We start from the raw sequence: 23,400 nt of genomic DNA, 5'->3' as shown, positions 1-23,400 counted from the left end.
ATGTAAAATAACATTTTAAAAAGATAGAAGATGTAAACTTTAATCAGAAAAGTCTGTAGTGGTTATATTAATATCAGACACACTGAATTTCAAGACAGAAAAAGATGGACATTTCATAAGGATAAAAGATGCAATATATCCAGAAGATGATACAAATCTGGATGCATCTAACAACAGAGCTTCAAAATATATAAAGCAAAATAGAATAAAGAAACAGAGAAATTCACATAATTGGGAGATTTTACTTCTCTCTTAGTAATTGATAGAACTAAAGAAAAAAATCAGTAAAGTTACAGAAGATATGACTCACCATCACCCATCCTGACCAGACATTTATAAAAAAAAAAAAAAAAACTACACCCACAACAGCAGAAAAATCAAGATAGACCATATGGTGGACCATAAAAAAATTTTTTTAAATAACAAGAAATTCCAGATGACTGAAACTTTTTTTATAGAATATCTTCTGTAAATACAATCAAACATTAAACTGAAATCAAAACACTAACATATCTAAAAACCCCTATATATTTGTAAATTAAGCAGCCTTCTTCTAAATAACCCATGGTTCAAAGAACAAATCCCAAGGGAAGTTAGAAAACATTTTACATTAAATAACAATGAAAACACATTTCATCAAAACTTGTAGGACAAAACTAAGCTGTGATGTAAGATAAATCCAGGGGCGCCTGGGTGGCTCAGTAGGTTAAGCCTCCAACTTCAGGTCAGGTCACGATCTCGTGGTCCGTGAGTTTGAGCCCCACGTCGGGCTCTGGGCTGATGGCTCGGAGCCTGGAGCCTGCTTCCGATTCCGTGTCTCCCTCTCTCTCTGTCCCTCCCCCATTCATGCTCTCTCTCTGTCTCAAAAATAAATAAACGTTAAAAAAAAATTAAAAAAAGATAAATCCATAGATTTAAGTGCTTATATTTTTTAAAAAAAGAAAGATTTAAAACCAATGACATACTATTTTACCTTAAGAAGCCAGAAAAAAAAGACAAGTAAATTAAAATAATAATGAGCAAAAGCAGTAAAATAGAAAAGGTCAAAGAAAACAAAGCAAAAAGTTGGCTCCTTGAAAAGATCAATAAAATGTATAAACTCCTAGTAAAACTGATCAAAGGAAAAAAAGATGAGAGGGAGAACACAATTTACCAACAGCAGAATTTAATAGGGGATTATAATTACAAATCCCGCAGACACTTAAAGAATAAGGGAATATTAAGAACAACTTTATTCCAAATATATCAACAACTTAGATTAAATGGAAAAATTCCTAAGAAATCACAATTTTCCCAAAGTGACACAAAATGAAACAAAAAATCTGAATAGTCCTATGCCTATTAATGAAGTTGTATTTATTATCACAAACCTCACCAAAAAAGCCCCAACCCAAATGGCTTCACTGATGCATTTTACCAAACATGTTAAGTTAGGAATAAACCCTATCTTATGCAAATTCCTTCAAAAATTGAGAAGGGAATACTTCCCAACCTATTTTATGAGTCCAGCATAGCCATCAAACTAAAACATGAAATGAAAATTATAGACCAATATAAATGCAAAACAAACCCCACAATCCTTGATAAGGTACATCAAAACTGGTAAATCAAATATAACACATCAGGACCAAATGGGACATATTCCAGCCGTTAAAGTAATACACCATATTAACACAATACAGGGAAAAGTCAAATAGTCATTTCAATAGATGTGGGAAAACTTTTTGAAAAAAGTGAACACCCACTCATGATAAAAACTCTCAGCAAAACAGGACAAGAAAGGAACTTTCTCAATCTGATTAAAGGCAGCAATAGAAAGCCCACAACAACTACAATAGTGATCATCACATAATATGATGATGGTGGTGGTAAAATAACATGAGAAATAAGACCAAAAGTCCACTCTCACCACTTTTACTCAAAATTGTGCTGGAATTCCTAACCAGTGAAATGATCAGAAAAATTAACTGAAGACATAAAGATTGCAAAGGAAGAAGCAGAACTGTGACTCTTTGCAGATGACTTGACCATGCAGAAAACTGTAGAGGTAACTAACTTGAACGAGTGAATTTACAAGTCAATACACAAAACAACTGCTGATGGGGAAGGATAAGTATCCCTATCTCGCATAAGATAGGGAGTAGTGTGAGTGTGTGCGTACATAACAGCAGCTCTACAATTCTACAGCTCTAGAATGCATATGAAAGCTTATCATTTGATGGTTCTCTCCATGGTTTACTTGATTAACATTTTCAAAACCAATGTATTCAAATAATAAAATAAGACGAAGAAAATAAGACAAATAAGAAAATAAAATAAAACTCACGTTATTGTAAATACATTAAATCTCAGAGTCCCAATGTCATTAGAAAATAAACTTGGGACGACTGGGTGGCTCAGTCAGTTAAGCATCTGACTTTGGCTCAGGTCATGATCTCAAGGTTCATGGGTTCCAGCCCGCATCAGGCTCTGTACTGATTGCTCAGAGCCTGGAGCCTGCTTCAGATTCTGTGTCTCCCTCTCTCTCTGCCCACTCCTCCCCTCCCCCCCAACCCCCACTCACGGTCTGTCTCTCTCTCTCTCTCTCTCAATAATAAATAAACATTAAAAAAAATTTTTTTTAAGAAAATAAATTTAATTTTGTCATGTTTATTCCCCACTTGTAACGTTAATAGTCAAGTGAGCTTCTCTAAACTATCATGTGATTTATACAGTGGCTACCACAGCTCTCCATTCTATGGAAAATGCTTGCTTCTGCGTAGTAAACAAAATCATACGGTTGTTTTCTATTTCTATAAGCACTTGATCATTTATTTAAAACTCACTTTGTGAATAAAACAGAAGCAAAAGGTACTTGTACAAGTACATACAAAGTTAAGGAAAAAGCCCTTGGACTTGGATGAGAACCCCAAAAACTGTGATTCTGTTTTCTAGAACAGCTTATAATTGACTAGCTCACAATAATCTCATGTTAACACATAGCCCGGCTTACAATCTTCGCGTTACTAAAACATTCTGCATAGTGGCATTAAGCTATTTTGACAGAAAACTCATAGACTTATCAAGTTTAGCTTGGAATTACCAAATACTAACATTCCGGTTCACCTAAACAAATCAGTTCACAGAATACAAAACAAGTGTTATTCCAAGGACACAGTTCATGAAGATCCTTGAACTGGAAACTCTAAGTAGCAGGCAAACTAAGCCAAGGAGTGCTTTGAAAGCACAAACTGGTTACGTACACAGAACACAACCTGAAAGTTCAATCTGTTAGATATCAAAGCAACAAAAAGCCTAAGAAACTATCACATGCATGCAGCATTTTCATCAGTCAAATGTTTTGGGTTTTTTTTTAATTTTTTTTAACGTTTATTTATTTTTGAGACAGAGAGAGAGCATGAACAGGGGAGGGTCAGAGAAAGAAGGAGACACAGAATCTGAAACAGGCTCCAGGCTCTGAGCTGTCAACACAGAGCCCGACGCGGGGCTCGAACCCACGGACCGTGAGATCATGACCTGAGCCGAAGTTGGACACCTAACCGACTGAGCCACCCAGGCGCCCCCATCAGTCAAATGTTTTTAATGATAAAACCACCTCTTAAATTTGTACCAATTTCAGAATTGTAAGACTGTGCATTGACCACCAATACATTACAGATTTTAACATGTTATCAAGGAACTGGCTCTCCACCTTTAGAAGAGACTACTTACCTTCTTAGGAAACAGTACTATTATGCAAACGGAATTTTATAAATTACAATTAGCCCTGGTTAATGCTATTGCAACCTACTTAATTCAATAATTTAGACCTTTTAAGCTGGTTAAATTTCCCACTTTATTGCAATACCTTTCTTCACAGCAACTATTAGCCCTCACTGTAACAGGACAAACTTAGAGTAAAACTTTTGACATCAGGTTTGGAGACTGGCAATACAGACAGGCTGGTCTGTGACCAGCCTCTGGTCACTTCTCTCTTGTGAAGGAGAGAGTCTAAGAAGTGTTTAACATGTCTGCAGGTATCTCCTAAGCTGATGTGCTCTCCCAGGACCATCAAGCAGGAAAATGTAGACGGTACTTTACTCCACGTGTGCTACATGACGTTTCCTTTACTGTCATTTCTAACACCAACAATACTACATCAATGTGTTATCTCAATTAATATTTACCATTCTGTAATTGCTCCAGAAAAGTACAGGCAAAAAGGTTTCAATGTTGATATATCACCAATAACCGAAGTTAGGAAAGTATCTGCCCCACACAGTATCATTAATTATTTTTAAGTCTGTTTTTTCCTTCTCCAGGATGCTATTTAATGATGAACAACTTATTTACATCAAAAGTACAAATGAAATGAGATTATATCTAGATAGGAGCTAACATGAACTGATTCATAAATGCAAGTTTGAGAAAAAGGACTGATAGTCAAACTAAGGGTAACTGTGAATTTTTTATATCGATACTTTTATTAAAAGTTTACAAATACTCTGTACACATTAGCTCACAATGCTTACCAGCACACTGTGAGGTAAAGAAGGCAGACATTATATATTTATTCTAAAACAAGTACACCAGAGTTCAGGTGATGATAATCTACCTGCCCAGTGTAAAGAGGCAGAGACTACTACTACTCTTTAAGAAGAAATTCTTTGAGCCAAAATATGTCCAAACAGCAACAACAGACTAATGAAATTTGCTTGACTAAAACAGAAGATTATTCTTAAAATCATACTGAAAATCTCTAAAGGAATAAATTAAGAATAGTTCAGAGGAAAAAAATGCCCCATTTGGTTTCCCCTAATATTTCAACTAATGCTTCTAAGAGTCCAGTTAAAAGTACCATCACAAATCCTCATTCCGAGAATCTAGCCAGTCGTAAGTACAGGGAAAATACATGAATTACAAAAACAGACAGAGGTCACTACCAGTAAACTCAGTCTTTCATTCACAAATAAACCAACAGGGATCATCAGATACCTGAGGAATACTAACACCACCAAGGAAAAAAAAATAATAAACAAAATAAACAAACTGAAAAAGTTATTCAAAGCAGATAAAAAATTTAAAAATAGTCTCGTTGGTGTCCTTTGATTAAAAATCTGTAAAATAAGAGCGGGTGGCTATGAACTATAAAGAATTCCCAGAAATATAAAGTAATAGCTGAAATAAATAATTCAGTAAAGGGATCAAAGAAAAAGTTGAGGAATCTTCCAGAACAAGGAGAGAAAACAAAGAAATTAAAGAAAAATTTTAAAACAGAGCACTGATATAGATGCTCTAAGGAAAAAAACCATAAAAGAATACAGAAGACACAGAAGGGAAAAAATAACACAAGAAATACAGAAGACTCCCCAGAATTAAACACATTTGCCTGCATATTCTAAGGGTCCACCAAATGCTTTACAGGTGAATTAAAAAGAACCACATCTTATCCTCCTTAAATTTTATAAAGCCAAGGATAAAGAGGCATGAACACAACAAACTTCAAGATGACAACAAACAGGTTACCTAGAAAGAAATTACTCCTATTAGTGTTAAGCCTCTTACCAGTAAAACTGGTTACCAAAAGGTAACGGAATGCAGCCTTCAAAACTCTGAAGGAAAATTGTTTCACAACTGAATTCTATACCCAGCAAAGGTATGCACCAGGTGTAAAAGTGAAAAGCACATTTTCAAACACTGTGTTGACATATTCTTTCTGAAAGAAGTTCTTCAGGAAATTGAAAAAAGGAAAAAAAAAAAAAAACTACTTCTAGAAAACCATAAAATAAATCCAAAACAGATAGGGGAAAGACAGGAGATCTAAGAAAGCACTGAACTTGTCCAGGAATGCAATTAAATAACATGCTACTAGCTGAGTATCACACCTAGAAAAAGGTCAGTTCACAATAGAATTTTGACAAATACCAGGATTAAAAAGCTGGATGACCACGTGATACAAGGAAGACAGCAAAGCATACACTCTTTACCAATGGGAGGAAACGTGACAATTAGAAAATCCAGGAAAAACCATTATAGCCCAAACCAGAGGCCAAACCAAAGTGCGTCATGATCTTGAACACCAACAGAGTATGAGGCGATCATTTGCTCTCTATGGCTCCCATCACACGCACCCACCATACTGCTCTGGTTGGCAGCAGGTACTGTTTACTTATCATAATATCGATTACTGCTTCTCCGAATCAGCAAGTATAACTATTACAAACCCTGAAAATATAAAATGAACGTTCAGTTGCCACAAACTGGGAGGGGAATGTGGGAAATTCAGAGGAAAGATTGTGTAGGGTACTCCCAAAGTGGTCAGTTTAGAGATGATGTGTAAGTACTTTCTAGAATGAAGAGTGCACCTGTTGGAAGTTTAACCATGAGCCCACTCCCTCCCTTTAGGGAAGGAAGAGAACAGGTATTAACAAGTCAAATTCTTCATTTTTCATAAGGGCGATACACGAGATTATGTAAGACTACTCAAAAATAAAGCTTAGCATATTATATACAAAACCGGGATAATAATCACCAAAAAAAGTATAAAATACAAAAGGTCTACAATGGTTATCTCTGAGGAGAGAAACCCGTTGGAAGAGCAGACGACAGAAAAGACTTTTACTTATCATTTTATATCTTTGTGTACTATTAACCAAGGCAGGAAAAATGCAAAGAAATCCTGGTCCATTTTTTTCTTGCTTCTATGCCCCATGCACTTTAAACCGACCTTTATCACGGTGTTTCAGGTAAGATGCAATTAACTAAACAAACTCAAGAACAACCCTAAATCTTTGACAACACGTGGTGCCGGCAATAATTTACACTTGTGTTCAAGCTCTCAAAACACATCCACATCCATCACCTCACTTAATCCTCAAAACAGACTTAATGGGAGCAGACATTAGAGGTGCATAAAGTATTACTCCAAAAGGTTTACGTGATTTGCCGTCCCCAAAAAACAAAGTAGGAAAGACAGTATAAATATAATAGACAAGTTAAAAAAACAAAGAAAAAGCACCTTCAGACAGCAGTGAAATCTGAAAATGTCTTCTAAATTTATAATATAACATACAATAAATTAAACTCAATCGTACAATAGTTGGCTGAAACCGTTTGATAGTTAAGCACACACTTACCGTATGAGCAGCAATCTCGTTCCCAGGTCACTGCCCAAGGGAAAAGGAAAACAAACCACACCAAGACATGATCTCCAATGTGCATAGCTGCCTTATGTGTAATAGCCCCAAACTAGAAATAGCTCAAATATCCATCAGCCAGTAAATAAATAGATTGTGGTACGTCCAGACTACAGAACATGCCTCAACAATAAAAAGGAACAAACTTGTGATGTACACAGCAATGTGGATGAATCGTTCAAGTATTATGCTACGTGAAAGTAACCAGACACAGAGGACCAGATGAGTGTACTTATAAGGAAGATTACAGTTGTAGCAGATTAGGGGTCCCAGGGCTCAGGAAAGAGGACGGACTGCAGAGCGGAAGAGGGGTGCTTTCGGAGTGACAGAGATGTTCAACGTCATGACTGCAGTGTTTGTTATGCTACTGCACGCATGTAGCAAAATTCATCCCCGTGTACACTTAAAATAGGGGAATTGTATTGGTATGGAAATTATAACTCAATAAGGATGAACTTTTAGAAATCAGTAATACATAATCCCATTTAACTACTGACAATGACTTTCCAAACATAGGTATTAACTACAGACCCGCAAAAAACATTGAAATCACTATTTAAAAGGTAACTTTTAATCAGGAAATAGATACAGTATACAGGAACTTAAAAGTCCTAAGAATGCAACAGTCCTCATACTACTCAATTTGGCCACGTGGATAAACAGTAGTTGCCTGGCAACGAGTCTACACTCTAGATTTCTTAATAAACACATTGACCACATTAAAAGGTGATCTCTTAGGAGATAAACTAAGCTTTACATTAAAGAGTTCTTCCTTTAAAGTAAAAATAATGTAAAAAGAATAATAATGCATTTGAATTATTTATCTAAAGTAGGAGCGAACAGCAAACAAGAAATACTAAAACTAGATCATGAAAAATAAAAATATGCAATTAAACATAAACACACACACGCAGAAACCCTTTCTTCAGTTGGTCTCTTACTTTAGGACTTTCCTCACCTAACTTACAGGGTTGTTGAAGCCAGAAGTTTGTGGGTGAGCGCTTTCCCCTTTAACCCTAGAAGCCCTTCCCCTGCTTTCACCCAAACCGGCTTAATATAAATTTACATGTCTTTAAATGCATACAAGTTAGACACTTTTATAGATTATTAAATCGTCCTACAGACATCTCTCTGGATTGCAGAGTTGCTGTGGACAGCACAGAAAAATCCAACAGGAACTTTCTGTAACATGCAAGCACACAACATCCCAGAGAGCCAAATGTTCAGAACTATAGTAAGGATCAAAATCAGGAATTACTTAGAATCCCTACATAACAAGCAAATTCCTAACACATATGTTAAATATCATTTCTCTCTTCCTGGATGTAGTATGTCCGTTTACTTTGTTAACAGCGTCAGGAAAAATATCAACTTCCAGGACACCACCAACCATTCGCACACTTACCAACCACATTATGTGCAGCTTTGTTGAACACTTACCCCTCTTCTGAACCCAACCTTCTTTCACGATGGTGACATCGCTCATGATGGCTCCCCTCTGAGCCCCCAACTTGGAGAAATGGTACTTTGTGATATCAGCTTTGGGGTTTGGATTCTCTGCTGCTGCTGCCCTTCCCACTCTCTAGTGATGACTCAGCCTGGAAGGAAGTATTGAAGAAAGAATTTCTTTTTTTTCCATTCTTGCAACTCATACAGCAATAACAAACAACTAATTCTTTGTAAATGTCTTCAACTGGCCTGACCTCACATAAAAATCTAACTCCTCAAACTGGGGAACTTATTTATTAAATAGTTCTACCATGAACGTGCTTCCCTGGTCTTGTGACAGATTTCAAACGATAGTGAAACTTTTAACCTAAGAGGCTGTGGTAAAAAAATGCCTTCAGAAACCACTGACCCACCTATACAAATAACACAGAAAATCTGTTTGTGGGGCTGTGTGTCTGAAGTGAAAAGGGAAGAAAATGAAAGTGAAGTGGACTAAAAGTAAACTCTCGTGTACATCTAGTTTCAAAATCTCTGTAAATTTAGGAATATTTATGGCAAAGCAATTGTGAATGTTTTTAATTGCCATATTTTACGCAAAATACAACATGCTAAGAAACCAACACTTAGGTATGGTTGGTCTGTCTTGCTCCAAGAAATATTTTAGATTACAAAATTAGATTACAGTGAATTTTTAGATTGTGAATAAAATATTACAAATAATATATAATCAATTATTTTTAAAAGCGGACGAGGTGAAACATGGCGAACATGAAAGTGGAAAAAAGTACGGAGTATTTGAGATGTGTCAAGAACAAGTGCTTACGTCTATTACCCTTAGGTAAGCCTCACAGTAGCCCTAGGAGGGTACCATTAACTCCATTTCACAGAAGAGGAAACTGGGGCTCACGGAATTCAGCAGCTTGCCTGAATCCAACATAGCTCCTCAAGGATGGAGCCAATATGGCCGACTCCAGAGCCTGCAGAAACTATATTGCCTTAAGACAAAAAGAAGCCAGAGTAAAAGTCTACATATCTGTAAAAGATGGGCCACAAATTTAGCAGAAAGCTTTCAGGAAGCGATGCAAATAAGGAAACACCATCGGTTTCAGTATTTACAGTATCCATGAATATTTTTAAAAAGAGAAAAAGAAGTTGCTTCAGAGGGAACACAATTTTTCCTGGAATAAAAATCTGAAATTTATCCCATGGGTCTTTATAAGATAGCTTGCAGTGTAACAAAGTCCTCAAAAATACTCTGATACATACACTAATGAGTTTTACTTATTGTCCCCCTCAACCTAAAAGAGGAAAACGCCAAGATAAAGCTGAGTTAAAAATAGTTCCACAGAGGGGCACCGGGGGTGGCTCAGTCGGTTAAGCGTCTGACACTTGATTTTGACTCATGTCATGATCTCACAGTTGGTGAGTTTGAGCCCAGAGTCAGGCTCTGTGCTGATAGTGCAGAGCCTGCTTGGGATTCTCTCTCTCCCTCCCTCTCTCTCTGCCTCTCCCCCTCTCAAAATAAATAAATAAGCTTAAAAATTATGTTTCCACAGAAAGGGACCAAAAACTGTGGTCCAGGTACACGAGCATTATGTGGTCCAGAAACATAATTTTAGATAAATTTAGGCATAAATATTAGGTAACCAGAAAAATGGATAGATGGACTATATAACTACACTACTTTCTCAGACTGGGTTTTGATAAATAGTGCATAGCAGTAAGTTCAAGGTTAGACTCCCTCACTGGTACTGGACTGAATTACAACCCCTTTCCCAATGCAAATTAAGTGGAAAGCCTACTCCTTTCACAGTCAGGAATCAAGACTGAGTCAGGAATCAAACCCTACTCCTTTCACAGTCAGGAATCAAGACTGAGTCAGGAATCAAACCCTGACAAAGTTTGTGTGGCTGAATAGAAAACCACCCCAACATGTGCCCTCAGCACCTACAGGTAAGGCCAAGACTGTCCCCGTAGTCATTGGATCTCATACTACAGAGAGTCCAAATGGATATTAGAATCTGAGTGTATTTTGCCAAGATATGTTTGAAACAATGCTAAATGAAATTCCAAAAAAATTAAGAAAAAAAGATGAAAAGAGAAAAAAATTCTCTGGCCAAATAAGTTTGGAAAATTCCACAAGCCATATCTTTCTCTTAAAACATCACTATTGGGGCACCTGGATGGTTCAGTCGGTTAAGTGCCCGACTTTGGCTCAGGTCATGAACTCACAGTCCCTGAGTTCGAGCCCCACATCAGGCTCTGTGCTGACAGCTCGGAGCCTGGAACCTGCTTCGGATTCTGTGTCTCCTCTCTCTGTCCTTCCCCCACTCACGCTCTGTCTCTCTCTCAAAAATAAACAAACATTAAAAAAAAATTAAAACATCACTATTAACATATTAAAGATATAAAGTATGTATAACCTTAATTATCTCAGCAAATCCTAAATTTATTGAACACACAGGGCTCATTTTTTTCTTTAGCAGCATGTACTGATATCCATGGGGGCAAACTTTGAGAAATGGCCACATCATTCAAGACAAGACTCATTTCGCCACTAAAAAACGGGCCAAAAACAAAACAAAAACAAAAGCCTTCAGTAAAGAATCCAAACATCATTTTAATTTGATTTATGTAACTTTCTGAAAATTGGCTACATAATCCAGAACTGGATAACTGAAAAGGGTTAGTTCTTTATACTACATAAATAATTACAAAAAAATTAAATATTGGGAGCACTAGTGCAAAACGATGACTTTAGAAGAGCTGCACTACAGACCTTCTCTTTGGCAATACTTGTAGCAAGGGGCCTCATATCTATTGAAGCCATTCTTGGTTTCTGACTGCAAAATGATATAATTTGGGTTAAAAACAAAACAAAACAAAAAACCCTCCTATCTCAATATTCTTGGAATTGGAAACGGAAGAGATCAGGGGTCAGAAGAGATCAGAGGTCAACATTCAATAATAACCAAAAAATAATACATATCCAATAAACATATATAAAACATATCCCTTTCCATTAAAATAATCTGCATCACAACACCCTTGCAAAGAACACTAAAAAACAAAAGTATTTTCAAAATTCATTGCACTTTTTAAGTTGACATTTCATTGTTGGGAGTTCAAAGCAGGAAAGGACCTTCATTTTATAGTTGAGGAAACAGTACAGATGGATGAAGCGACTTGCCCAAGATCACACAGCTGCTTTCTGAGGGAATCAAGACACCAGAGAACCAGGCACATGTTCTTTCCACTAGCACTGCCCCTTCAGTACAAAACAATATACGGAAATATCCAGGTCAACCCAAATCAATGAATTTTGTTTTATAATGAAACTTTCAAAAAACTAGCTCTTTTGATAAAAATGTTTATCAGTGCTTATGCATTTCGACTAAACTGCTTAAATGTATGTAAATCGACAGGACAAAATTTATAATCGTCATCAGGACCAGTAAACCCACATTATAGAAATGGCTTTATCCATTTGCATCTTAAAATGTTACCAAATTCTACCCATAATCGTAATATTCAGCCTTAAAGGTGCTCCTGGGACTCCCAGCTAAAATGACACCTTCTATGAAAATAACTTAGAAGACATTCAAACGTCTACTACTCCAGAGTTACGACCAATAGGCTAGAAATAAATGCTATCTCGTGTGCATAAACACAATGCTACTGACTCTTAAGCAGTAAACCATATTCTTTGATTTAATTTCCTTACAGTGGCAAGGCTCTTGCAACCAAGTCATCTAACTCTCCCACTCAGTGTTCCATGTTGCCAAAAACATTATTCTGCAAAATGATGAGCAATGAGCTGGACATGAACTTCACCTCCTCCTACGGTCCCAACTTCTCCAGAACTGTGTTCTACCCAATGAGCTCTAAGAGACAAAATTTGGTTTCTTTTTCTTGTAAGCTTGTTGCACTAAATATTTCATTGCTGAATAATCTAATTTTGTCTATTCTTAAAAAAAAAATCATACAAAATTCTTGGCAGATTCAATTTACAATTCACACAAAGCAGTTACACTAAAGGTACTTTTCATTCAAAACTATTTGCAAATTTGATAACTGCATTTGGATATCACTTCACAATTTACAAAACATTTTCACATCTTGTATCTCATTCAACAGCATTATTATTATTGAGTAAAGCAATCTGACAGTGCCTGGCACATAAGAGATGCTCAACAAATACAGGATGAATGAAAGAGTGCATGAATGAAAGAGAGAAGATACAGCTTTGCATAACTAATAAAGAACACACTAAGCAAACTAATATTGTAAGTCAACAGAGAGAATGGTATTAAGTCATCTTAAAAACAAACCTGAACTCAAATGTTATGGAATATAATTAAAATCACAAGAAATCCTCTTCCTTATTCACTAAAGTACGTTTGCTATAGACGTCCGCTAATTGTGAGGACTAGCACGTTTCTCCACATTCTTGGATACTTTTTGTTGAAATGAAGTCAAGTTTCAACTCCCAAACAATTAAGCATTAACACTGCCCCAAAATTATCTATTGTGGAAGGAAAAAAGAGAAAGAATGGCATATTCTCTTAATGATATTTATAACAACTTTTAAAAGATACTGGTTTACTTATGGCAACACAACATTCAGTCTTAAACAATAATTAAACTTCTTCAAACATCTTTTTAAAATATCACTCACGGGGCACCTGGGTGGCTCAGTCGATTAAGCGTCTAACTCTTGGTTTTGGCTCAGGTCACAATCTCACGGTTTCGTGAGTTCAAGCCCCACATCAGGCTCTGTGCTGACAGTGCTGAGCCTGCTTGGGATCCTCTCTCCCTCTCTCTCTCTCTCTGCCCCTCCCCCACTTGAGGGGTCTCTGCCTCTCTCAAACTTAAAAACATAAATAAATAAAATGCCATTCAAGGAAAAAACATACAGCCTGCACACATTCAGTCAGTAAACAGGTACTGACTGCATGCGCTGTGACAAGGACTGTACTGGGCATACAGGGAGGGAAGCAAAACAGAGAATTTAAAAATCTCTTCCACACAACAGTTTGTTATCAGAGTGCTTTCACATATATTACCCCATTTTGACTAAAAACAAATCTATGCAACAGCTATTCCACTACAATTGTGAGCCCAGGAAAACTGTGACCAATCAAAACCGAGGATGTTATTTCCTCGCTGTTACCATAACAAGATAAGTGACAGCACCAAGAGTGACTGCCTGCCATTCCAGTCTTCTTTCATTGTGGGATGCCTTCTACCAAGTAACCCAATGCCAAGTCTCAGAAGTATGGGTAACATCTGTGAATTGCTCCAACATTTTTTTCTGTTATCAAATTCTTTTTCAAAAGTCCAGGAGAGCACAAGGTTTTCCAATAAATTCAAAACTAAATATAACTGTGGCATCACAGAGGAAATTATAACAGAAGACTAGAAGGTTGACATAAAGTTAAAATGCACGCCAGCAATTTTATTCTTTACAAATTAGAACAAGATTCACAGGTTAATTCCTAAGTTTAAAGCCACAATACTACCTGTAATACAACTTTCTCTAAACTATACTTGGCTATAACACTACGTAGGACGTACTTGCTCTGCACCGCAATTTTTTATATTCTTTAGATACGCCTAGCCAAACTGAATTAATGAAGGACATCTCACGTTCAAATTCAACAGAATATTACTACACTGAAATACAAATGATTGTCAAGGGTAATCATAGAACAATTCCATGCTATCTACTGATTTCAAGAAATAGGTGAAACTAACATATGCCATAATAAATTCATAAGATCATATCAAACTTTTAAAGGATTTCAGGGAAAGGAAAAATACTGAAATGGAAAGGAAATTCAAGGCAACTTTCTCTGCACTTCAAATAACTCTCAGCAGGTCTGTCCCACTTCAGAGTCATTATTCTGTTAAAAAAAAAGTATCATATGGGGAAAGCGAGCCACACAAACTATGTATCTTGGATCCTTTACTCTCTGCAGAGTACAATAACAAACTTTGTGGATTTTCTTAAAACTCTATGTATAGATCCCTTCACTGTCTCACCCTAGAGAAAATACCTGAAGAAGCATCAGCAAGATTTCCAACTTTCACACAAAATTTCAGTTCTTTCAAAGTGCCAACTCTTAAAAATCAACTTCATCAACTTTTAAATATATACAGAAAAATGTAGAGTGTTTTCCCCTTCTTCCTTACCCCAGTTTTTCAGGCATCTGAATGCCATTTCAACCAACCCATCCATTACTGACCAAATAAAAAAGCAATTTGTGCTAGGTGCTGATTTAATATCCCGCTTTGAAACAACTAGGAAAATGCCCACTGGATTCCTTTGGTCCAGCTAACGCACAGAATAAGCTATTGACAAATGATCTCCCCACATTTCTTACATGAGGTGTGGCTTGTCATAGGTGAAGTCACATATAATAGAACAGAAACAGATTGAGGGTTGCCACTGAAAGAATTTCAGTTTCATGGCTGGCCACACTTTTCCACTGCATATGTAAAAACGATCTAAGATCATACCCCGTGGTATGGGATCCCATAACAAAGTTCATCACGATGGCTCATTAGAAAACACTGGGCAGGCCCAGAAACTGGGGTCCCTGTTCCCAACTCTGCCCCACCCAGGGTGATGCTATATGAGGTCCTTTAATTCTCTGTGCTTCCGTTTTCTTAGCCATAAAAATAAAAGTGTAGCATTGGATGAGCATAAATAGCTTCACAGCTCTTCCAGAGCTACGAGTTAGGATTCTTCAAGTTCAAATCCACTGAGTATCCACCTGGCTTACAGATGGCATCTTAGGTGACACTATCATGATTATACACAGTTCCCGTCTTCAAAAGGCTCCTATGTAGCTGGGAAGATCAAACACCAAATTCCACTTAAACAAAAACTGCACTGAACTCCAATACTGGCAAAAGACCATCTTCCTCCCCATCCCATCCCCAGTCTCCCAAACAGAGTCAGAGCCTTTCGTAATTAACACAAGAGAGAAAATTCCTCACTTGAACATCTTCTAGAGATTTCTTCTGGTAAGTCATTTTACTTTTTCCTCGGAAGATTAGCAAAATATACCCATTTACAAAATGTGAACTGGCTGCTGCTGGTGATGAATGAAAATCAAGACAATATTGAGAAGACAACCAAAAAGCAAATCTACAGCTCAAGAAACATATGTTATCTATCAACAACTATTTGACAATCACCTGACAAAGGAAATGTGTTTACGGTGCTATGGTATCATATGTAAACATCTGTGGCATTTAACCTGGCCTCTGACATAACCTATGCGAGAGAGAATGTTATGGATCATCGGTATACTTTGTTTTACTATATTAACATGATTTCAGTGGAAATTACTGTACTGTATGCGTTATCAAAGTTGAGTATGTCACCATGAAGTCTAAGGACAGGTACCAGCAACTTAGGGAAAAAATGAAGGAAAAAAGTGTTTCAGAATAAGGAGAGTTCAACTGAAACGGATTTTCATCATACCGGACTAGTATGTGTTTTCTCTTATGAAAACCACTTTCAAAAGTGTAGCAGGGGCTGTCGTGAAGCCGAAACAAGCGGACACATAGAACAGCGCCCGGCACGTAGCAAGTTCTCACCAAGGCACCAGCAGCACTGACTCTAAACCTAACCTAACTCTATCTGTCATACGTGAAAGACTGTGATAAAGTTTTCAGTTAACATCACGTGACCCGGGGCTAACCTTCCAGGTGACTACAGAGAAGCGCACGCTGTCCGAAACCAGGATTTAGAAAAACAACGCACACTCCTGAAAACCTGAAGTCAAAAACGGACCAACTTGGAATGACTTACACATTCTAACACAAATCTACAAAAATTCATTATGTGCACTAACATATATTGAGAGAAACAAAACTGCGAGTCAAATTAAGACTGACTTGCTCAAAACAAATGAAATGGTTTACTTTTCTGTCCTGCCTCTTATTCAAATACAAAGTCTTGTAAATCAAATATTTTTTAATGCTTCAAACTTAATCACATTATACAGACAAGATCCTATCCAATCATGCTAAAAATCCAATTAACATGTCCTTAACAATAATTGCCTTATCTTCTCAAGGGCGAATTCTTGAACTGAAAAGTGTGAAGATTAAAGAAAGTGATAAAAGAAAGCGAAAAGAAAGTGATGAAAAGAAAGTGTAGTTATCTTTTCACAAAAATATGCAAAATTTAAGCCAACTGTAAACTTCCACAAAATCAATTTGTAAAACAGTTTCCTCTTTTTAAAAGAAACCCAAATAGTTGGAAATTTCCACTGAAATTTTTAAGAAATAAAATCCCTCATATGTTTAAATCAAAACCTAGGGCTTAAAAAAATCTTAAATCCCTACTTTGCACAAGACTCCATTATGCTAAGTACATTTGTCCTAGGATATGTTTAACCAAAACATGTTTAGATTTACAATGATTCTGAAAACAAATTCTCTTTCTAATGGTAGTAATCTTCTAAATGAAATGTAAATAAGAAAAGTTCATCATCAAACGAGCCCCCCTAGCAACACAGTTCACACTCTAATAGTTTGTTGGAGGAATGAATGAAATCTTATTTAAAATCTTTGACAGCTATAAAATTACATGGACCAAAAAGTCCAAAGCTGAACCCTTAAGTACCTTCACACACACAACTTAAACTAGGAGGCAATGTCAAACCAAACATTTTTAAGTTGGAAAACAACTCACTAAAGTAACCATTACAGAAAGACTAAGTGTAGGGGGTAAAATGGATGCAAATAATAGTTTCCTAAGTTTTTGGGTTTTTTTTAATAGGATTACTTTAGATATTTTTTAAATGCTGTAGTAAACCTTACTACTACAAACACATACCACAAACATACAACTGAAAACTGTAACTCTACATTCATCTAAATTCCAGTGTTGTCTCATTCATGTGATACATGCACTCCCTCACTTTAAAATTAGAAGCTCAAGCCAATTAAAGATATTGGGGTCAACCCTAGTGAGAAAAAAACAAAAAGCAGGTCTTCAAATACAGTGTCCTTGGTAAACTTGGAAAGTCAAGATCATGTGTTGGCAAAGGTAAAAAAAAAAAAAATCTACAGTCCTGATACAGATCGCCCAAATTATTGGGCATTCACCTTAGAAAGCTGGCAATTTACTCAAAATTGGATATCTTAGTAAGAAGTATTTTCATGTTTTAGACAAGCACTTCTTGAATGGGTGTGTGTTTTAGACAACCACCTCCTGGAATATTCACATTCATTTACACGTATTTTGCTATGATACTGAAGTTCTGAAAACAAACTTTCCTAAACCATGTTTACAGGACTCTTAAAGCTTTGGCTTTTCCAATTATTTCCTAACAACGTATAACCTAATTTAATGAGTTTCCACCAAAGACAAAACCCAGGGGTTTTCTAGTAATTTACAGTCTACTAAAAGATATAAAATGACCATGCCTTACCAAATATGGAACACATGCCTAGCTTGAAGACTTGAGGCAGTTGGCAAGATATTAACTGCCAAAAGTCATCATTTCACACCTTTTAGCTACAAGGTGAACTAATAAAGCATAAACACTTTATTGACAGTACTACTTAATCAATATAGACACGTAGGTCTCGCTGTTGAATTTCTATTTGAAACGTCATCTATTACAAACTACTGGGCTCTCAACCAATTACCACACTGGTGAAATGAGTTGGGTTTTATTTTCATAGCGTTCTCTTGATGCAAGAAATGGGAGCATCCTACCTACCCTACCCTCATGGTTAAGCCTTTCCTCAGCTTTCAGAAGATAAACAGTAAATATCGGTATTGAAGACCTGGCCCCAAAGAGACTCAATCCAGCCTAAACGAAGATCCCCGGGTAATCCCGAACAGGGAGTGACCCCCGCCTGGGAATCAGGGTGAGCACCGCGACCAGCCAGGCTTCAACTTTGGGCTCCGAGGGCCCAGCCAGCATCATGGCTGATGCAGACCGATGCGCAGGAGGAGGAGGTGGACGAGGAAGAGGCTGGTTTGTTTACTTGCAGCCAGAGCCGCCGCCGCCGCCGCCGGCAGCGACAGCATCACTGGATCCGCCAAACCCAGCATCTTCCGCACATTTCTATTCTTAGCACACAACTCCCAAGCGGATTAAAACCCCACTACTATTAAAAACACAGACGAGCACGTTACCCACCTCCCACACACACCCCCACCTCCCCCTCAGGGCCGTCTCTTCCTGCGCGCCGGCAGCAGGGGAGGGTGGGGAGGAAGGAGACCCCGGGGGACGCCGGTGCATCCTCGCCCGCACCCCACCCCGCGCGCGCAGACAGCCCCCGCGCCGGGGAGCGCGGCAGACGGCCCCCTCCCCCCAACCCAAACACGCCGGCACGGGCGCTCCCCGCGTTATATAAGCCCGCCGCCCCCGCCCAGGCGGCGCCCCCTCCTCACGCCGCGCGGCCGGGGCCGGCAGGGAGCGGGCGCTGCGCAGGGACTGGAGGCGCCAGGGCCGGGGCAGCACAGACGCGGCCGATACCGCTAGGCCGGGAACACCCTCCCCGGCCCCCCGCGCGCGCCGCCGCCCCCCAGCTTCCCCCGGAAAGTGAGGGGGTGCCGGTGTCAACGGCGCCGGGCATCCCCCGGCCTCCCCACCCACACCCACACCCGAGCCTCTGGTGACCCGGCACCCGCCCACGCCCCCGGCGCGGTGACAACCCAGACGCCCCCGCCTCCCCCCCCCCCCGCCCGAAGGAGGCCCGGGGCCGGGGGCCCGGAGAGAGCGGAGGCCAGGCGGGGAGGGGGCGAGCGGGGGGAGGGGGGGCGGTGGCTGTTACCTGCAAAGGCGGCGGCGGCGGCCCCGCAGCTGCTCGGGCGGCGGCGGAGGATGGAGCCGGGGGGGGGGGCGGGGGGAGGAGAGGGGGCGACTCGGGGGTCCCCCCTCCCTCCTCCTCCCCTCCTGTCCTCCCCCCACCCCGCAGAGCCTCTGGCCGCCCTGGAGCCCGGTGCGGCCGGCGGGAGGGCAGGCGAAGGCTGCAGGGGAGGGAGGAGGGAGCCGGCCGGGCCGGGCCGCGGAGCTGGAGCGGGAGGCGGCGGCGGCGGCGGCGGCGGCGGGAGGGGAGGGCGGAGGGAGGGCGGCGGTGGGGGGGAGGAGGAGGCGGAGACTCTACATGGGAATCGGATATCGGCTACAAATTCAATTCATCACCAGAAAACACCGCTCGGGCGGGGGCCGGGTCACGCCGGCTAGGCGGCGGCGGGCGGAGGCTCCGGGCCCTGGGGCGCGCCCGGCGCGGGTCGGGGGTCTGCGGCCTCCTCTCGGGGGCCGCGCCTCGCCCGGGGACCCCGCCGCCTCCCCGCCCCCTCCTTCCTCCCTCCCCGGCCGCCGCCGCCGCCGATCGCTTCTCGCCGCCGCCGCCGCCGCCGCCGCCGCCGCCGCGGGGCTTGTTGTTGACTTTGAGGAAAACTCCTGACGTCAGGGGCTGGCTCTCGGCGACTGGCGGGAGCGGCTTCCCCGCGTCCCCGGCCCTGCCCGCCGCCTCTGCTCCCCTCCCTGCCGCGCCCTCGTCCGCAGGCTTCCCCGCGCCCCCCAAAGCCGCGGCGCCCCGCGCCCCCTCTCCTCTCGCGAGAACATCCCCCCCAGCCCGGCGGAGCCGGCAGCGGGGGCCGGCGCTCCTGGGCGGGAAGTTTTGGCTCGCCCCGCGCCCTCGTGGCCCGCGGCGGCCCCCGAGGCCCGCTGCCCGCTGCCCCCCGCTGCCGCCGCTGCCGCCCCGGGGAGGTGGGCGGTGCCCGGTGCGGAGGGGAGCCCGGGTGCCGGGAGCAGGCGGCGAGCGGACCCCACCCTCGGCGCCCCGGTGCTCGGTCCCGAGCGCCCGGCCCTCCTCGACCCTCCCGGGAGACCTGGCCGCCCGGCCCGAGAACACCTCTCGGGAGAGCCGGCCCCGCGCTCCGGGCCGCAGTCGTGACCGCACCGGGAGGACGTCTGGCCCTGGCATCGGAATTCACTCTTAAAATGACACCCTTTTTAGGGATATTAGTTTTCGTTGACTTTGGGGAAGCCATGATGTACTGCATTCACTACGAAGAAGATACCATTTCTTTCCTTTGAACTTCATGGCTCCTGAGAATATTTGCAGTGGAGACACCAGTTTTGCAAGATGGCCATAGTTTCCCATGCAACAGTCCATAAAGTTACAAAGGAAGTTTATTTTTTCTGACCCCATGTTCTGTCGCCTCTGGAACACTTTGAAAAATCCGTATTGTTTCACCACGTGGCTCTAGCCTTGTTGATGTACCTGTTTCTCCCAGTGCAAGATTCTTACTAGTGCTTCTGGCTTGAAGGATTCCTCCTGACGTGCACTTCCTTCTCTGCTTTTCCATGGCCAGACAACATTGTGAGGGTAGTCCTTCTTGTATACTATGTGTGGACAAGAGTCTAAAACGTAAGAAGAAAAAGGGGGGAGGTGGGCCAATTTTCTCCGTTGGCGAGGGAAACCTTTCCCCGACGATTCTAGAATAAAATTTGCCTTTTTAAGATACGCAGTCCACCCCACGGAAAAAAGTCCTCAATTTTCCCCATGTTTCCCAACACATCAAGAACTGATTAATAGATAATAGACTGATCCTTAATCCAGTTTACAGGGTGTAAAATGGACGCCACTTATTTCCATAATTATCAGACCTCTAACAGTCCCCATCTGCAAAATGATTCTGTTAGAGATTTCTTCCTGTAAGACACAATATTGGGTCAGAATTTTGTTCTATAGTAACCCAACCCACTTCTCATGTTGAAGAAAATAATTCCTAATGACACCAGCCCTAAAAAGTGTCTCCAAAGCTCTTACAAATATTTAACTGTGAGAGTTGCGGTGTTCTGAATTACTAATATCTCTTATAAATTTTAATTTTCATTTGTTTTTTGATTTTAACATCAACATTTTTGTGAGAACCAAATTTGTTTTACAAGCCAAACTGCCTCAAACTATTTCATCTAGTCTCACCATATTATAGTAAATCTTAGGTGGGTTACACCCTAAAATGAAGTGTTCTATAAACTACAGTGAACTACATACTCCAGGCTTTTTTTTTTTTTTTTTGAAAAATTAGAAACTTTTATTTCTGCTCTACTTTGCTCTTCTATAGTAGTTTCATAAATTTCTATAAAAAAATCATGTCAGCTTTTATAATAGAATTATTATAGAACTATTTAAATAGCATTGTTCTTTCCCCCATACTGTGCCATCATGAAATTGGCAGAATCTGACAATTAACGGTGTGATGGTACTCCATGCGGAGCGTATGCTAGATTTCTCCTCTTCATTGTCCTCACATGGCAATCATACCGGGAGCAGAGCACGGTTCGTCCATGGGAATGAATGTCCCTCTTAAATTTTGGAGAGAAAGCCCTCCTTCTGTATTAAGCCAGATATTCTCGGGTAACATCTCTCAGAAGTAGTAACTTAGGCATCTTAAGAAAAGTCTAGGGGCGCCTGGGTGGCTCAGTCGGTTAAGCGGCCGATTTTGGCTCAGGTCATGGTCTCATGGTCCGTGAGTTCGAGTCCCGCGTCAGGCTCTGTGCTGACAGCTCAGAGCCTGGAGCCTGTTTCAGATTCTGTGTCTCCCTCTCTCTCTGACCCTCCCCCGTTCATGCTCTGTCTCTCTCTGTCTCAAAAATAAATAAACATTTAAAAAAAATTAAAAAGAAAAGAAAAGCCTGGGTGGCTCGTTTGTTAAGTGTCCCACTTCCGCTCAGGTCATGATCTCTCGGTTTGTGAAGTCAAGCCCCGCCTCGGGCTCTGTGCAGACAGCTCAGAGCCTGGAGACTGCTTCGGTTTCTGTGTCTCCCTCTCTCTCTCTCTGCCCCTCCCCCACTTGTGCTCTGTCTCTCTCTCTCTCTCTCTCTCTCTCTCTGAGAAATAAACATTACAAAAAAAAATTTTTTAAAAAGAGAAAAGTCTTTACTCTTCTTGACCACCAATGACTAAATTAGATACTGAGAGCTATTTCTTAGTATTTCCGCCATTTAAAGGGAGTTACTTAAACTGGAAGTACATTCAAAATTTCAGGACAGCAGCTACCACTTCTCTGTATAAAAAGGGTATCTTGTCTCCAGTGTCTAGGATCGGAAATGGAAATGGCACAAAGTACGCACAGAGTAAGTGTTTGTTGAATAAATTAATGAGTGCATGAATGAACAAATGAAAAATCTGTCCGCTATGTCCAGTTTATACAATACTTGCCTCCGGGATGGCTTATTGGCAAGATCATGAATGCACTTTGGAGACTTGCAGACCTGTGTTCAAATCCTCTCTCAGAAGAATTTATGTGTCCAGCAAGTTGCTTAACTTTCCTAAGCCTTAATTTCTTCATTTGTGACAATTACAACTGCTTCAACGGCTTATTATGAGAATTGAATGTGATGAAATATTAGATGGTATCTAAAGTGTAGTGACTAGACAGCAGGCTAAAATTCCGTTATCCTCAATGGGAATATGTTCATTAACATAACACTAGCTGCTATCACAAATAAATACAAAAATCTACCCTGGCACACAAGTGTATTTCTCATCCATGTTAAGTTCTGAATGCGAGCAAGTCTCCTTTATACATTTATTCTTAAAAATGCTGGGGGCCCATGTTTCTTCCATGTTAGGGTTTCGATACATTCAGTGCATAATCAAGACACCAAACAGGCAGAAGAGGGGAAAGAGTGGTCAGAACTCTCCGGAGCCACCTACCATGAAACAGAGTCTAGCCCAGGATAGAAAAAAAATAAAAAAGGAGGAGGAGGAGGAGGGGAAG

General features: G+C 40.6%; 1 protein-coding gene across 5 annotated transcripts in view; it reads right to left on the bottom strand.

Annotated features, from left to right (window-relative positions):
- The window catches only part of AKT3 (AKT serine/threonine kinase 3), a 304,322-nt gene extending 284,618 nt beyond the window's left edge, over positions 1-19,704 (bottom strand). For 2 of the 5 annotated variants that reach the window (XM_049633841.1, XM_049633846.1), the window contains exons 1-2: positions 19,437-19,704; positions 8,616-8,773 (exon numbers count right to left, since the gene is read on the bottom strand). In XM_049633841.1, coding sequence (XP_049489798.1) covers positions 8,616-8,661 — 46 coding nt within the window. In that variant the 5' untranslated portion in view covers positions 8,662-8,773; positions 19,437-19,704. Of the gene's footprint in view, positions 1-8,615; positions 8,774-9,456; positions 9,641-12,955; positions 13,147-19,436 lie in introns of those variants that run through there. The other 3 variants (XM_049633844.1, XM_049633843.1, XM_049633849.1) reach the window with 3 other exon arrangements.
- Positions 19,705-23,400: the final 3,696 nt, after the last annotated feature.

Source organism: Panthera uncia, chromosome F1 (assembly GCF_023721935.1).
Source record: "Panthera uncia isolate 11264 chromosome F1, Puncia_PCG_1.0, whole genome shotgun sequence".
In the NCBI taxonomy this organism is placed as follows: Eukaryota; Metazoa; Chordata; class Mammalia; order Carnivora; family Felidae; genus Panthera; species Panthera uncia.
The sequence above is the reverse complement of the archived record's forward strand: the minus strand, read 5'-3'. Positions and strand labels throughout refer to the sequence as shown.